This window comes from Citrus clementina, unplaced genomic scaffold (genome assembly GCF_000493195.1).
Source record: "Citrus clementina cultivar Clemenules unplaced genomic scaffold, Citrus_clementina_v1.0 scaffold_8, whole genome shotgun sequence".
Lineage (NCBI taxonomy): Eukaryota > Viridiplantae > Streptophyta > Magnoliopsida > Sapindales > Rutaceae > Citrus > Citrus x clementina.
In genome coordinates this window covers 402,692-419,049 of record NW_006262022.1, presented here as the reverse complement: position 1 = coordinate 419,049, position 16,358 = coordinate 402,692, and the positions used below count along the sequence as shown (strand labels likewise).

Here is a 16,358-nt window from a genome sequence, read left to right as displayed (position 1 = left end):
CCAGTAACCCAAATTCGAAAAATCATAACAATTTGCATACTCAGAGGATTTCAACACAAAACCTATCAATGGAAAGCTTAGAATGTCTAGTTGTAGGATTTGTAAACGTATTCATATGATTCTAAATAAAGAAAACGATTTCAAGTAAAGAATACAGACTGTTCATATCATCACAGCATTACAAACACACATATATTACCCAAATCATACAAGTAATTAAAGGCAAACAATTAATAAAAATAAATCATATAAGTCAAAGAAATACTTAATACCACCAAGAAAAGAAGTTATAAAACTTTCTTTTCCTTCTCCAAAGGCTTATGTTTCTTTTCTTTTTTTAGGGTTTGTAACGGTGTGGAAATAAAAGACATCTTTCTCTTAAAAATATGGCTTCCTCTTAAATACTTTTGGCAATTAATAAATACTTTTAAAAAATAAAAAGCAAGAAAACGCGAGTTTTAAGAAAATTCATTTTTTTTATTAAAGCTAATAACCTATGTAACTTAAAACAAATTAAAAAGTTTTACTCACACACAAACACCCAATAATAACAATTCTACCCAATTTAATAAGGGTAAAAGAGTAAAAAAAAATGGCCGTTACACTCACAGACTCACAGTTACACTTGGAAAGATATATGTTACAGTGGCCATGGAATCCGTATTTTACGGTTGGTACTTTTTGAATTAACCGCCCATTACCTGGTAATTATATGCCAGTGCCTATGTCTTTACCCATTCAAGGAAATTCTGAAATGTCTTGTAAGAGGAACCACCTTCTCTGACACTACTCATGGTTATTTCCTTGAGTTCCAAAGCCCTTGCTTTGAAATTTTGATCACCAAGCACTTGAACTAATTTATTGCTAATTTCTTCTCCTGTAATGATCCCACTTTCATCTTTGTCTAACTTCAATCCCACCTTCCAAATATCACAGATATAGCTCTCGTTCAAGAATTGATCAACAAAGTATGGCCAGCACAGGAAAGGAATGCCATTGCTTACACCTTCCATGGTGGAATTCCAACCGCAATGACTCAAGAAACAAGCAATGGAAGGGTGGCTAAGAACCCTCTGCTGAGGTGCCCAACTGATCATCTGTCCTCGAGTAGCTACTCTTTCTTGAAATTCTCTTGGATATACGTCATTTGCATCAGTGGTAACATCTGGCCTTACAACCCACAAAAATGGTCTGTTGCAAATTTCTAGTCCTAACGCTAATTCTTGAAACTGATTGTGGTCAAGAACTGTATGACTGCCAAAAGCCACATAAATGACAGATTTTGGTTGCTGTTGGTCTAGCCATTTCAAACAGGTTGAGTCTTCTGGCCAGAAGTGTCCAGCTGAATTCCCTAGACGATTGCTTGCCAGAAGTGGTCCTACTGGCAGAAGTTCCGGAATCATGTTGAATGCTCCAGGCTCAAGCTCATATGTTGAGTTACAAAACTGGAAATCTGCCACTTTCATAGCTTTTATCGTTCTAATTGATAAGTCAAAGATAATTTTCTGAGAGGTCATCTTCTGCGTGGTTATGTCACCAAGACGGGTCCAAAAAAATTCTTCAGTGTTCATTTCAAGCATATTTGGTGCCAACTGAATCATCTGTTTCCTGATAGGAGTTCCTAGAGAGTTGAATACAAAACAATGAAAATTATAATAGAAGTAAACGACCAGACCTTTGAACTCCTAACACTACTACTTTGAATGGAGAAAAGTAAGGAATTAATGACAGAGAATCATACCATTACTGTCGATGATTCCATCATCAATAAGCTTGGGGATACAAAATATCGAGGCCACTGATGCTGCACATGAAGTCCAAATGACTGCTCGCTTGAGTTTCATCTTTTCTGCTACTTCCATAGACCACCCCATAAACCCATCTGCAATGAAACAATCAATCTTTTCATCGTCTCTACCGTTGATCTCTTCTATGAGTTCCTCCAGCTTCCCCGGCATAACCTGAAGAACTTTTTCAATTAACTTCCCTGGATCAGTTCTCTCTTCCCAAGGTTCCATTCCATCTGGGATCGAAACCAAACGGATTTGCTCCCCAAGATAATTCTTTCCCTCTAATGATTTCATTACCCGCTTGTGATTATACTCCGAGTTCACAAATGTGACTCTGAAGCCATGCTTGGCCAAACATTGCGAAAACTCCAATAAAGGAATTACATGGCCTTGTGCTGGAGTAGAAAAAACCAAAATATGTGGACTGCTCATTTTCTGTTTAATTTATCCTCGCTGATTTACTTGCTATAAACTTGGTGCTTTTATAAAGATTGCGAAGGACAGCTCAGGAGCCAATTAATGCTTGGTTTCCTTTCTATTTCAGTGCATCTACCATATCATATATGTTTAATTTTGAACCTCTGGTTATCTCTTCATATCTGTTTTTTTTCTTTTGTCGTTTGGATGATTCTTTGTCTTTATATTGCTTACTTATGTTGCAAGTTTCAATAATTTGTTGGAAAAAGGACGACTGCTATCTTAGAATTTGACAAAATAGTTATGTATATCTCTAAGTTTTTTATAAGGGACACTAAGACCCTATTTTATTTATAATATCCTTAGTTGATAGTAACTAAACATATTGATCTCAAAATTTTATAATAAATATAAATATAATTTAAATAGTTTAATTTGTTTAGTAGACTAATAATATTAGAATATTTTACTATATAAAATAATTTTTAAAATGTAAATTATTATATTTATTTTAATAATATATTTGTATTTATTATAAATTTTTTAAATAAATCTTTGTGTTAAATAGATTTTACAATTGATAAAGTATATGTCATGTATTAATAATATTAAAGTTATTTTTATCAAATATTCAAAATAATTTAAATTTTTATATATTATTTTGATATTATGTTTCTATTTATCACAAAATTTAGTTTAATATAATATAAGACTGTAAAGTATTAAAATATTTTTTAAATACTGAAATTATTTTAAAATGTATATATTTTTATATTTATTCTAATATTATATTTGTATTTATTATAAGTCATTGGAGTCAAGTGTTTTTTGAGTTAATAGAGCTAAAGAGTATTTTAGTCAAAATGGGAACTTGATGTCTCTTATTAAAAATATGCGGGTCTACATAATCATTTCTCTAAATCTTGGAGGTTTAAGTATCATTTTCCCTAATTTGTAATGCTCTTTCTAGAAAAATAATTATCATAGAAGATAATTTTGATAATTTCTTTACACAAGGATGCTTTCATGCTGCCTTCATATCGATTAAGTTAGCTATTGGTCTCTTGGATTATTTGGTTGTTGTCTTCTCAAAAAAAAAAAAAAAATTTGGTTGTTGTCTTTTGTTTTATTTTCTACTCTTCTTTGAGGGATTCATTTTTATGTCCCCTTTCTCGCTGTATTCTTTCATCTTTTAATTTTTGTCTCCCTTGCTTTTGTGTACTTTTCAGTAAAAAAATGAAGTCAATCATGGATGATGGATGCTTAAAATTATAATGAGGCTAATACGCATATTGCTGCATAAATCATCCTTATTCAAAGACAGCCAGTGTTTTTTTTTTTTTTTTTTCACTTAAGCTGTTAGAAATGAATATCATGTGAACCTATCAAGAGACATTAGGAATCGTGACACTGCTATATCCATTTTAAAATTCGCAAATAATTTAACAAACACAACATTTGCTTGGTTATTCGAAGACGGCCAGGACTTTTCTGTTACTTAAGCCATTAGAAATGGGTATATTATGTCTATCAAGAGACATAACGAATCGTGGCATTGCTATATCCATTTTAAAATTGCAAACAATTTAACCTTATACAATTTAATAAACACAATAGTTACTTGGTTATTCAAAGACAGTTAGGGCTTTTTTGTTACTTAAGCCATTAGAAATGAGTATATCATGTGAATATATTAAGAGACAATAGGAATCATGACTGTTATATCCATTTTAAAATTGCAAACAATTTAACAAACACAATATTTTCTTAGTATGTTACAGATAAACTAGTTTGGATGAACATGATATCTCACCAAGAAACATAAATAAACGAATTGGATGAACAAGTCTACTTAGTTAGGAGAGGCCAAGGTTTATAAACTAGTTTGGAAATTCTCGCTAGTGACGTAGGATGTTACAGATAAAAAGTGGAAAACCTGAAAATCTACCAAAATTTAAGTGTCAAAGTGAATGATATTGAGATAGAAAGAAAGTAAAATATAATAGAAATAATCCATTTGTGTTTATAAATTTGTTTCAATAGAATGACACAAGTATATTTCATACATTTACAATTATGACAGCATCAAGATTTTGTAATCTAATGGTTGAGGACGTTGAGCAAGGAGACTCTAGCTTTTATCAAAAGCCTAGACAATGATTCGAGGCCTTCTTCAAGACTTGGATGATGGACTCCAATTCTGTTATCACGTTTTGGGTGTTGTCAGATTTGCTTGTCTTGTGCCCAAGAAGTTTTGGCAGTGAAGCATCCACAATTTTAAACTCAATTCATTTGTGTTTCGTCTTCCTCGCTTGCTATTCTTTTTGGCCGGATTATCTCGGAAAACAATGACAAATCGCTTAGCTATGATGTAGTCTTTGGCCCTAAGATATGGGACAACGAGGATTCAAACAAAGCCAAGATGACCGCTTAAACCTCTTTTAACATGCTAACATGCTCCTCGTTGACTGAGAGGAGCATTTGTTGTCCATGCCTTCCAAATTCCACACCCCCCACAAACACAAACCCACCCCCCCCCCCCCCCCCCCCCGCGCCTCTTCTGCGCAAAACTGATAGGAGTCCTTGGACGGATTCCTTAATCTGCAGCAAGGCATTCTGAGCGATTCCGCAAATATCTAAGATCCTCAAAGAATCATTCAACAGGTCATCAACCAATTTCTTAGTTTGGCCTTGGGCGAAAGCTTGTTGAACGAGAGGCAATTAAGGCATTTTATCAACTGAATCGAGTAAAACTTGAAGGCCATTTCACTCATGGCCTAATGATGAAGAAGAAGCAGTTTAAGAAGACCTTAATCTTCTCAAATGCTCAAAAAGACTTCTGAAGTGAGTGGGTGTGATCTTGTGCGAAAGCTGCCCCTTTTTTTCTTGGTGTGAATGAGAGACTAGAAGTTGATTGTCAAAATTCAATCTAGCCATTTTGTCTTTATTCGGTCACCATATAAGGGGAAGAAGTGGAATCTCATCCCCTTGGAAAATCAAATATTAACATGTTTTCGATCTTGATCTAAACATTATATCAGCTACTTTTATGCATTGTCTCCTGCCACCAGCTACCCATCTTAATTTTTAATCTAAAAATGACATTAGTATCGAGTGATCCATGAAAACAGGCAACACACGGACGGCATTGACTCTGTTTTCTATGCAAGAATACAAGAGAGAGGCCAATCCAGTTTGGCTTGGCTCCCTGTACGAAACAGGATGGTGGTGACACTCGTGCATCCTTGTGGTTAATAAATTTGTTCTGGAAATAAGATGCAAAATTTGCAAAACATGGACGGAGTTGACTCTACTACCTTCAATACGACTTAAAAGAAGCATTACAGCTTGGCTTGCCTCCTTGTACGAAAAAGGATCGCTCTGACACTCGTGGGCTTTTTATTTATAGGTGCTTATTTTTTTCATCTGGGAAAGTTCTCCAATGTCCTCATCTAGTTTTTCTGGTGATCTTTATGTTTGATACCTGTTTGTTATTGTCTTTTTCTTCGGAATTATGGTTATTACAGCATCAAGGATTCTTATAAATCAAAGTAGCAACGTCGCATCTAAGCTCCTACTTTAAACATGAGAATATGACATTTTTTTATGTTTCTAAATAATCTAAAGAAGCATTCTGATATTGTAACAACTACAAGTCTGATACATTGAATTCTGAAAATTTAAAAATACTTGAGGTGTGTTATTATTGAGTTCAAAAAAAAAAAAAAGAAGAAGAAGAAGAAGAAAGAGGGATAAAAAAGTAAAGTTAGGTCAATAGTATTTGATACCTACACACATGTTCTAAATCAACCATTCGTTTGGGTTCTCACCGTTTAAGGCAATGGAAGGAAACAAAACGAAGGCTTGAAGAGGGATAAAAGCAAAGGGATTGGAGAAACAAAAAAGGAGACAGAGAGAAGAAGAGAAGAAGGGTTTAAAAAAGGAGGGGGCGGGGGGGCAATGGATAATGTTCTCCGTGGAATACAGGAGTATCATCTTGGAGTATTTTGGAACTCGAGATTGGTAAATATTTCTACACCCTTGACTCATGTTTTACAAGTTTTATGGATTTTTGATGTTATGGATAGTGGCTTTTGTTGATTGAGGCTGTAAATTGATGAGTTTTTATGGACAATTCTGAATTTAGACAGAGAATCACATGCATTAAATAATATTTTTAACCAAAAATTTATGTTTTATAATGCTTTCTATTGAACTATCATGTGTTTCACAATTATTTGTATTAAATTTATTATGAATTTTCGAAGTTGGTACACCATTCCCGAAAAATTATGTTTTTCTGCAGTAGTTCCAATTTAGATGATTTTTCTTATTAGTGAAAAGTCATATAAAATTTATAAAACTTTTGTTAAGCATTGGCAAACATGTTAATCTATTATATGTTTAATTTTAGAATTTATGAAGTAGATTAATTATGAAAATTCAGCAAGTAGAGCTATTGCAACTTATGAAATCGTTTTTCGAAATTGATGAGTCTGAGATATGATATATTTTAAGCATGTTTTTTCACTTAAAATTAAGTGAAATTTTTATTAGAGATTCCTTCTAAAATACGCATATTTAATTTTATAATTTTTGGGGTTGTACAACAAAGGGTACAAATTTTGAAATTGGCCTTATATAATCCTGAAAACTGTTTTTCATAATTGAAGTATCACATTATGAATCAGTCTTTATTATATTTGGAATTATAAATGGTCATGAAATTTTTACTAGGTCTTATTCTACGTCTCTAATGCCATATATAAAGTTTGTTTCACTATTTTTTGATTTTATAACTAAAGTTGTGAATTTTTGAGTCAGGTGACGCAAGTCTAAAATTTTTAGGACAAGTTTTTGATACATGAAATGAAAATTTATTTCAAGTACTTTTTATTTGAAATAAATCTCATATTTTTATCTTTGAATGTCTATTATGTTTTCTATCATAATTTAAAATGGCGTGATTTTTACAGTTATAGAAAAATAGTTATGAATTTTCAAAATGTTGTTGAACAGAGTAAAAATTGTTTTGTTAAACTTAAATTAACGATTTCTAAATTATGTTTAAGACCCTTTAGATTATGAGATATTTTTATTTCAAATCCCACATGTCGAAACAAAATCTCTACAAAGTTTTTGGAATTCTTTGGATAATAGATTATTGGATGAATTTCAGAATGTGTAGGGTGATTAGAATTTTAATCGTTTAGTCAGTTTGATGTTTTCATGTCTATGAAGGTTGAGGCATTGAGGAATATTGTTAGGTTAGGAATTGATGATGATATTGATATGAATGTTATTATGATGATTATGGGGATGGGTGAGCTCATGTTATGATTGAGATATTGATTGCTTGATAGATCAAAGTAAGTGAATTCATTCATAAAATTCAATATATACATATATATGAAAAGAATAGTGTTTATATTACGAATTGGAATTTCATGGGTTTATTACTATGATATATGATATGAAATTGAATATATATATCAATTAAAGTATATTTAAATCAAATGAACTTCTTTTAAAAATTGTACTTCTTTTAAAAATTGTACTTCTTTAAAATTGTTTTCCAAGTGACTTAAAAAAAAAACTTGATTTTCTATAAATTGATTTACTTAAAAAATATTTTAAAAGCATTGCCAAATAAATGTCTTATAAGAGCATTTTATTGATAGACTATTAAATGATTGATATTGAAAGATTGAAAACTGTATTTAAGGTTTTAGTTCATTGTCCATATTCACTATACTAATATGACTGAGCAGGTAGTAATATTGTGCGCACCTATTGACAATTATTATAAGGTACAATACCCAGATTGATTTATTGACTAGGTCATTACATGTGATATATTGATTAGTCAGACCATCGGAAGTATAGGTCATACTATGTAACATAAGCAATTGATTAAAATAAAAGATTTTATTGTTAAATGATTTACTAAATGATTATATATGTTTTATCGTACTTGTGCATTGGATTATACAATGATTATTGTTTCCAATTCATGGTTCTTTATATGATTATTATGTATTTACCATTATTAGTAATCTTATGAATGTTTTATTAACCCAGTTGATGGCTCACCCTTTGTCTCTTACATTTTGCAGATTATTATGTATTTACCATTATTAGTAATCTTATGAATGTTTTACTAACCTAGTTGATGGCTCACCATTTGTCTCTTACATTTTGCAGATTGAGTTTATATATGGATGTTTTTGTTGGAGACTTCAATATGCAGTTGAGCTAGTCTTCAATAACCATTTTTTTTTTTTAAATTTAGTGTGGATCAGATGTCAAGCTCGGATTATGATTTTTGTTATTTATTGTATTTTTAGGTTGGTTTTGCTAGATGTAAGATTACTAAGTACTTTCTCCTGAATAGTTTAAGGTTCGGGAGAATGTGAAAGTTTTTTCTCTTTATTGTATTGAATATTGAAGTTGACTAAGATGATATTTTGATATTTGGGGTTTTCAGGAATACTTTTTAGTTTGTGTATTTTCGAAAGAGGTGAAATTAAGGATTACGGATGATCGAACGGAATGTTTCCTAACATCTTGATTCCCAACGGCCTCGGAGAGCCAGGGTGCTACAGATATTCATTTGAACTAATAACTTCCCTCGAATTCCTGTAATGATATTTTCCAGTGATAGAATTAAGTCAATGTTTCCCTGCAAGCCAAAGCAAACAGATGTAGTTTATCATAGTTTCAAACAAGATTTTTGTAACCTGTCCCACTGAAATCTTCTCTGCAAAATTCGAATGACATGCTTGATTCACAGAATTTAACTGTCTTATTCTTCTTATAGCCCATCCAATCCATACAGCTCCATTCAAAACTGCCCTACGGGACCAAATGTTGGAAATATAACTTGGAGAACAGCAGCTATTTTTCTGTAAGAACCTGTTAACTAGCACCCAGAATAAAATCTTGATTTCTTCTTTCGCAGGAAATTCAGATTGATTTAGGTTTTAGCGACTATAAAGGTGCTGAAAGCCCTGGTTTGTCAACCGGTCTTTTACTAACGAATAAAATTTTATGAAGGAACTTTGTGTCTTTTTTATCCTTCACATTTCACTTATTCAAGTGAGATTTTTCACTTACAATTCCGAAAAGCATATGCATTTTCATCAATCTGATCATGATCCTTCACATTTCACTTATTCAAGTGAGATTTTTCACTTATAATTCCGAAAAGCATATGCATTTTCATCAATCTGATCATGATCATGATATAATTACAAAAACCTAATTACAACAAGGCTGGTTTGTAATTAGAAGAGTAATTTCTTTTATGAACACATAATGTATGCAATTTACATTTATGTCGCGTACAAGATATTGACAGCAAAATTTGTAACACCATCATCAATCGTAGAACTAATGGCTGATAATGTTGAGAAGGGACACTCTGGTTTTGATCAAACGCCTTTGAAGAGATTCCAGGCCCTGTTCAAGAGCTTGAATGCTCAACTCCAGATTCCCCAGCAAGTTCAATGCATTTTCAGCACTTGTGCGGCTGCTAGATTTTCTTGTCTTCTGATGAATAATACTGTTTAGTTCAGAGTCCACTTTATCAAATTCATCAGTCTCTGCTGCATTCTCTTCGCATGATATGCGTTTGGAATGCATCAGCTTCGATACCAAGGACCAGCCACGGAAATGTAGGACAAGAGGGATTCAAACACAGCAAGTGCAACTCCTTCAACCTCTCTTAAAATCTCAATGATTGCCGGGGTTTCATTTTCTGAGGAAGTGACTTTGCATCTGCTCTTCAGATCTCTCAAGGACTTGTGGATTACTTTGTTTGACTTCTTTCTAGAGCTCAAGTACTCACCAACTTTGTTAGCAAGCCTGGACACATCACCTCTTCTTCTCCGCAAAATTGATTGAAGTTCTTGTGTATTTTCCTTCATCTTGCACAAGGCCTTTTTAAGTGGTTCAACTCACGCCCTTAAGCCTGAGGCAACAAGAGCAAATTTTTGACTAAGTCATACAAATTAACAAGGCCATGTAAGTTGTTGCTTATGGAAGAAGAGGTGGTGGCTACGGTAGCCTTTAATCTGGAAAGATGCTCATCTATTTGAGGAACAATTGGGTGAGGTCTAGTTGGGAAGCTGTTTGAAGGATCATAAAAATGGGATTTTGCATTCAAGGTGAACAAGCCATTTCTGAATTTGGCTAAGCAACTTGCTTTCCACTTCAATGTATATTTGGGAGTGGAGACAAGACTCAAGAGGAATCTCATCTGCAGATCTCGATAAGGCCTAACATGATCCCGCTTTCGATCTTAATTAGCATCCTTCGTGCTGATGTTTGCTCATTGTTCCCCACCATCCTTACTCATCTCACATGCACAAAATTATTATCATATACTAATGCACGAGTGGCATTAAACACCGTGTCTCTTAAGAAGACGCTTAAACATCCAATAAAATGTAGCTGAGATATGCCTTTATGGGAGCTAGGAGCCAAAACTGCAGTGCCACTCGTGCAACAATTTTTGTTTGCACATGATTGAGATTGAGAATAAAATAAAATATTCACCAAATTGCAGAACCATTCATGCTCATTTGCATTTTTTTTGAAACATTTGATGTCTTCAGTCTTCTTTCAGCCTCTTTTTTTTTTTTTTTAATTATCAAGGGAGGATCTTCATTCAGGTTCATACGATTTATTTTATTTCCCCTGTGGTAATATAAAATTGATGTACACGAGTGGCGTTGACGATAGCATTTCTTCTGTCAATGAAAGGAGTAATGACTGGAATGCATCACTTGCAAACATATAATTCATAATTATTAATGTATATATCACTAGCGAGTAAATTCTTGAACTAGTTTATAAATCATGGACTTTCTATTTATAAGTCATGGATTTTCTAAACTAAGTAGACGCAGTTTAAATTACAAAGTCCAATAGCAAACAACATTTACTTGGTTGTTGGGTCTAGACCGTTACAATTGGTATAAAAAATGAGCCTAGACTGTTACAATTTATTCCGTTGGTATCAGTGCAGTTTGGTCCGTGGGGGGAGTATGTAATATTTCACATCGCTAACAAGTTTCTGTACTAACTTATTTACAAGTCATGTGCTCTCCTAACTAAGTAGTGATGTTTTGTGTGTTTAGATAATATCAACTTAGTTGTTGGGCACTTGGGCTCATTTTAAGAACTCACTCACTAATATAATCCAAATTAGCGTATCACTTATAATTGATTGAGTGGTGAGCATCTCGTCAATTCATTTTTTAGGTCCACTCTAATTATTTCTCTTCACTCTTCACGAAATTATTTTTTTAATCTTTTTTTAGATCTATCTTAATTTCTTTTATTGCCCTGTAACACTGCAACAGTTTTTACTTATAGAATAAATAAAAAAATAGAAGAAATATAAATATTTCGTTGCAAGAGAGGCATTAGAACCGTGTCTTCTTTCATACAATCGATATATTTGCGTCCTCTTACTCAGATTATTCATTTCAAACAACTCAACATATTTCCATGTGAGATGGGAAACACATATTGCTGTGCCACTCGTGCTACATTTTAATTATGCACATGTAAATCTTTCCAAATAAAAAAGTTGTACATGCTCGTGCTAATTTGTATATTAAAAAAGATTGATATCCTCTCTAGGCCTTGTAAATTTGTTTTATGTGATTAATGTCGCCCTCCTACCAGGTTTCCCAGCTCATTTTCACGTTTAAGATCAAAAGCATATCTTCTTATAGGCCAAAAACTTAAAATTCTATTTCACAAATAATTATACAAAAGATGTGATGCACGAATGGCGAGCTGACAGTTTTATTTTCTTAGGAAAAGGCTAGAGCTAGATAACTAACTTGTATAATTGCTCAATTTATAATTCTTGATGACAGTCACAGGGTTGTTTTGTAATTTTTTCCTCCATATGCTTACATGAAATTTATATATCTATCCACAGTTTGAGTTAATGCATGGTCAAAATTATGATTACAGGCTTTGCAGTAGCTGTCTTCACAAGAAAGAAATGAAGAACAACAAAGGATTAACAATTTTGATTCGTTCAACACGTTGCAGATACTTCTATGCAATGAGTAGAATCTGTTATGAGTATTTTGTTAAATTTTTTACCAGCACCGTAGTTACAGAGTCTAGAACTGGAAACACAATTAACAAAGCCTCGAAAATTTTGATGGATGGTGTTCCAGGAACATTAAGTTTTCTTCCTATATGTTAGTCTCTCTTGAATTTGAATTGAATTATCCAATAATGAGGACATTTGATTGCTAAAGCCAAAAGGAAAATGATAAAGAGGAATAAGAATTTTGATTGGCAAATAAGAGTGTACTAACTTATAATAAATTTTATTATTTTTCTATCATTTACAAGAATGTACAACAAAATTGCAACCTTTATCATCTTCCCGTCTAGTGGCTGAGGATGTTGAGAAAGAACACTCTGGTTTTAATCAGACGCCTTAGAAGACTTTCAAGTCCTCCTTCAAGATCTTGTGTGCATGACTCTAGTTTTCGCAGCATGTTTTGCACATTCTCAGGATTCAAGAAAGTTGATTTGCTTGACTTGTTTCCAATGAGAGAGTACAATTCAGCATCCACCGTCTCGAATTCATTAGTCCCACTTGCTTCTGCATCATATGTTATGCGTTTGGTATGCATCAATTTTGAAACCAAGGACCACCGGCTTTGCTTGGATTGTGCTTTTAGCCCAGAAAGATATGACGAGAGAGATTCAAAGACTGCGATGGTGACACCTTCCACCTCCCTTAGTATGCTGATCATTGCTATAGTTTCATTCTCCTGGCAAGAGCATGCGCTGCTTTTCAAAACTCTCAAGGACCTCCGGATTGCCTTGTTTGCCTTCTTCCTAGAGACCAAGTACTCACCAACCTCATGTGCAAGCCTGGATTCACCACCTCTTCTCCTTCGCAATACCGATTCAAGTTCTTTTGTCTCTTCCTTGATTTGAATCAAGGCATCCTTAGTGGCGCCGCACATATCCATCAGCCTGAGAGACCGATCTAGCATCTCATCAACCTGCTTCCCATTGCACTCTTGGGCTAAGGCTTGTTGTGTGTTAGGCAGAAGGAGCAAATTGTTGACTAGATCATACAAATCTGAAAGGCCATTGATGTTGTTGCTTATGGAAGAAGACGGGGTGGCTTCGCTAGCCTTTAATCTGAAAAGATGCTCATTTATTTGAGGAACAAGAGGGTGAGGTCTAGATGGCAAGCTGTTTGAGCGAGCATGGAAATGCGATTTTGCATTCACGGGTGAACAAGCCATTTGTCCTACGGATAGATTTGAAGGCTCGGAACTTTCAATGTGCAATTTGGTCATTAATTTGCTTCCATCCCCTCATCATTGTTCAACATATATTTTGTGAGAGGAGACAAGAGGAACCTCATCTGCAGATCCCAATAACTCATAACATGATCCTGATTTCAATCTCAATATTTTTATGTCGATGTCTGCTGGATGTTACCCACCACCTCAGCTCAACACACATGCAAATTCATATCTATATCTATATATATATATACACACACACTTAAATCATAAAAATGTGACGATATATATGAAGAATACGTTATACTATATATATATATATATATATGAGAGAGGTGCACGAGTAGCATTGACACCCTGTCTCCTCTCATACAATTAATTCTTTTAATTCTTTTGGACTCATTTCAAACGACTCTCCAAATTTCAAGATAACTTAATAAAATTTCCAAAGGGGATATGCCTTTATGGGTGATGGGAGACCATATATCGCGGTGCAACTCGTGCTACAATTTTAATAATGCACATTTTTCAAGTAGGTTATCTCGTCGCTCGTGCATATTTGTATCTTGCGAATTAAAGATTGATATCCTCTCCCGGCAAATTTTATGTTTTAATGTCTCCCCACCAGCCGCTGTCACGACTCATTAACCTTTCATTTTCACGTTTTAGATGAAAAGGGTATCTTCATATGAGCCAAGTTGTTGGTTATACAAAAGATGCAGGGCGCGAATGGCCTTGACAGTCATAATTTCATAAGATAAGGCTAAAGCTACATAATCAGCTTGTATAATTGCTCAATTTATAAATCCTGATGGCGGTCGCAGGCTTGTCGTGTAGTTTTCTCTCATTCGCTTACCTGGGAAAATTTGAGTTACACTTCAGCTCGTCCTTGGCAAATATAAGGTCAAATTAAATATTTAGCAGTAATGTTCACAAGGAAGAAGATAATGTTTGACTTAACCTTGATGACCGCGTCCATATGTTTTAGATAACAGAATACACAATAAGGCCACAATATTAGAGTTGGGAGCACACGATAGAATTTGTAGATTTATTGCAGAGAATAAGGCAGAAAATTTATAACAATAAAAGAAACATATTTGACAGTAACTAAAGGAAGAGAGATTTTTTTAGTAAAATACACTTGTTATTCACTATAATACTTTTTTAAACAGAGTTGGAAAACATAACAGAAAACAAAATATCTTCCTAATATCAAGCCACATCTAACCAGATATTCCTAAAGACTTGGTCTGTTGACCAATTATTTAGCAAATCTGTTACTGAAGCAACTAAGACACGTTTCCAACACTCCTCCTTGTCTTAGTAGCTGCAGAGGCCTAATTTGTTTCTTAACATTTCAAATCTACCTTTTGGTAGAGCCTTGGTAAAGATGTTTGCAACTTGTTCCTCAATCTTGCAATAAAGCAATTTAATTTCGCCACCCTTTTGTACTTCTCTCAAGTGATACAACTTGATCTTGAAATGCTTAGTCTTACCATGAAAAACAAGATCATTTGAGATTGCAATTGCAGCTTGGTTATCTAAATGAATATGCGTTGGCTCATTTTGATCCATATGTAAATCTGCAAGTATTTTTCTAATCCAACTTCCTTGATTTACCGTAGCATTTGCTGCTACATATTCTGCCTATGTTGTACTTTGAGCTATTACATCTTACTTCTTTGAAGACCATGAAAAAACTCCTAATCCAAAACTAAAACAAAAACTTGCTGTACTTCTCACGTCATCAACAGAGCCTGCCCAATCACTATCAGAAAAACCATGAAGCTTAAAATTTTGACAGTTTGAATATTTAATGTCATAATCTGTTGTGCCCTTACTATATCTTACAATCCTTTTGGCTGCTTAAAAATGCACTTCACTGGCGCAATGCATGAATCTTAAGAGTAAGCTTACTGCAAACATTATGTCTGGTCTGGCGGTTGTAAGATACATCAAGCAACCAATCAGGCTTCTATATTTGCTTTCATCAACTTTTTCTGCTCCATCATCTTTGCCAAATTTGTCCTTCTGATTCATTGGCGTGCTGATACTTTTGCAATCTTCCATGTGAAGTTTTTTTAGTATTTCCTTTGCATACTTCTTTTGGCTTATGAAGACTCCATCATGATCTTGTGTCACCTCCATTCCCAAGAAATAGGACATCAAGCCAAGGTTTGTCATTTCGAATACTTTGAGCATTTCAACTTTAAACTCCTATACCAGCTTCTCATTACTTCCTGTAACACGGAGATCATCAACATAAACAGAAACTATAATTGAGTTAACATATGTTCCTTTTACATATAATGTAGCTTCACTTGGACTTTTAATGAATCCAAGACTTTGAAAGTGTTCATCAATCCTGTCGTACCAAGCCCTAGGAGATTGTTTAAGACCATATAAGGCCTTCTTCAAAAAGTAGACCTTCTCCTCTTATCCCTTGACTTAGAATCCTTCAAGCTGCTCTACATAAATCTCCTCTTGAAAATAACCATTTAAAAAATTTTTACATCTAATTGATAAATCTTTCATCTTTTTTATGCTACCAAAGCAAGCAATATCCTGATTGTATCCAAGTGTGCCACCAGAGCAAAAGTTTCTGGCTTTGTATTTATTTACAGAACCATCTGCATTAAGTTTGGTCCTGTAAACTCATTTGACTCCAATAATCTTTCTGTGTTGAGGCTTATTCACCAACTCTCAGGTGTCATTTTTTTCAATCATTCTGAGCTCCTCTTTTATTGCTTCAATCCACTTGTTGTCTTTCTCTACTTCTTTAAATTCTGCAGTCTAAAAAATAGCAACATTGCTTCTTTCATAAACATCATATAAGGGCCTTATA

At 33.8% G+C, this 16,358-nt stretch overlaps 2 protein-coding genes and 2 pseudogenes across 2 annotated transcripts; all 4 read right to left on the bottom strand.

Annotated features, from left to right (window-relative positions):
* Positions 1 to 722: 722 nt before the first annotated feature.
* On the bottom strand, positions 723 to 2,222 carry LOC18034553 (UDP-glycosyltransferase 83A1). The gene is made up of 2 exons (XM_006422406.2): positions 1,742 to 2,222; positions 723 to 1,621 (listed from the first exon to the last, which is right to left on the bottom strand). Exons 1-2 carry the CDS (start codon positions 2,220 to 2,222, stop codon positions 723 to 725), a joined length of 1,380 nt encoding a protein of 459 aa, XP_006422469.1.
* Positions 2,223 to 4,307: 2,085 nt separating this feature from the next.
* Positions 4,308 to 5,144, bottom strand: LOC112096113 (annotated as a pseudogene).
* A 4,455-nt stretch (positions 5,145 to 9,599) lies between these two features.
* LOC112096112 lies at positions 9,600 to 10,467 on the bottom strand (annotated as a pseudogene).
* Positions 10,468 to 12,631: 2,164 nt separating this feature from the next.
* On the bottom strand, positions 12,632 to 13,507 carry LOC112096111. Its single transcript, XM_024179011.1, has one exon. The coding sequence runs from the start codon at positions 13,505 to 13,507 to the stop codon at positions 12,632 to 12,634; it is 876 nt and encodes a 291-aa protein (XP_024034779.1).
* Positions 13,508 to 16,358: the final 2,851 nt, after the last annotated feature.

Excerpts from the sequence above, each read along its gene's own strand:
- LOC112096111 (XM_024179011.1), bottom strand. The coding sequence starts at position 13,507 with ATGGCTTGTTCACCCGTGAATGCAAAATCGCATTTCCATGCTCGCTCA.
- LOC18034553 (XM_006422406.2), bottom strand. The coding sequence starts at position 2,222 with ATGAGCAGTCCACATATTTTGGTTTTTTCTACTCCAGCACAAGGCCAT. Across the intron at positions 1,622-1,741 it reads TGGAATCATCGACAGTAATG|GAACTCCTATCAGGAAACAG; the intron begins GTATGATTCTCT and ends TCAACTCTCTAG.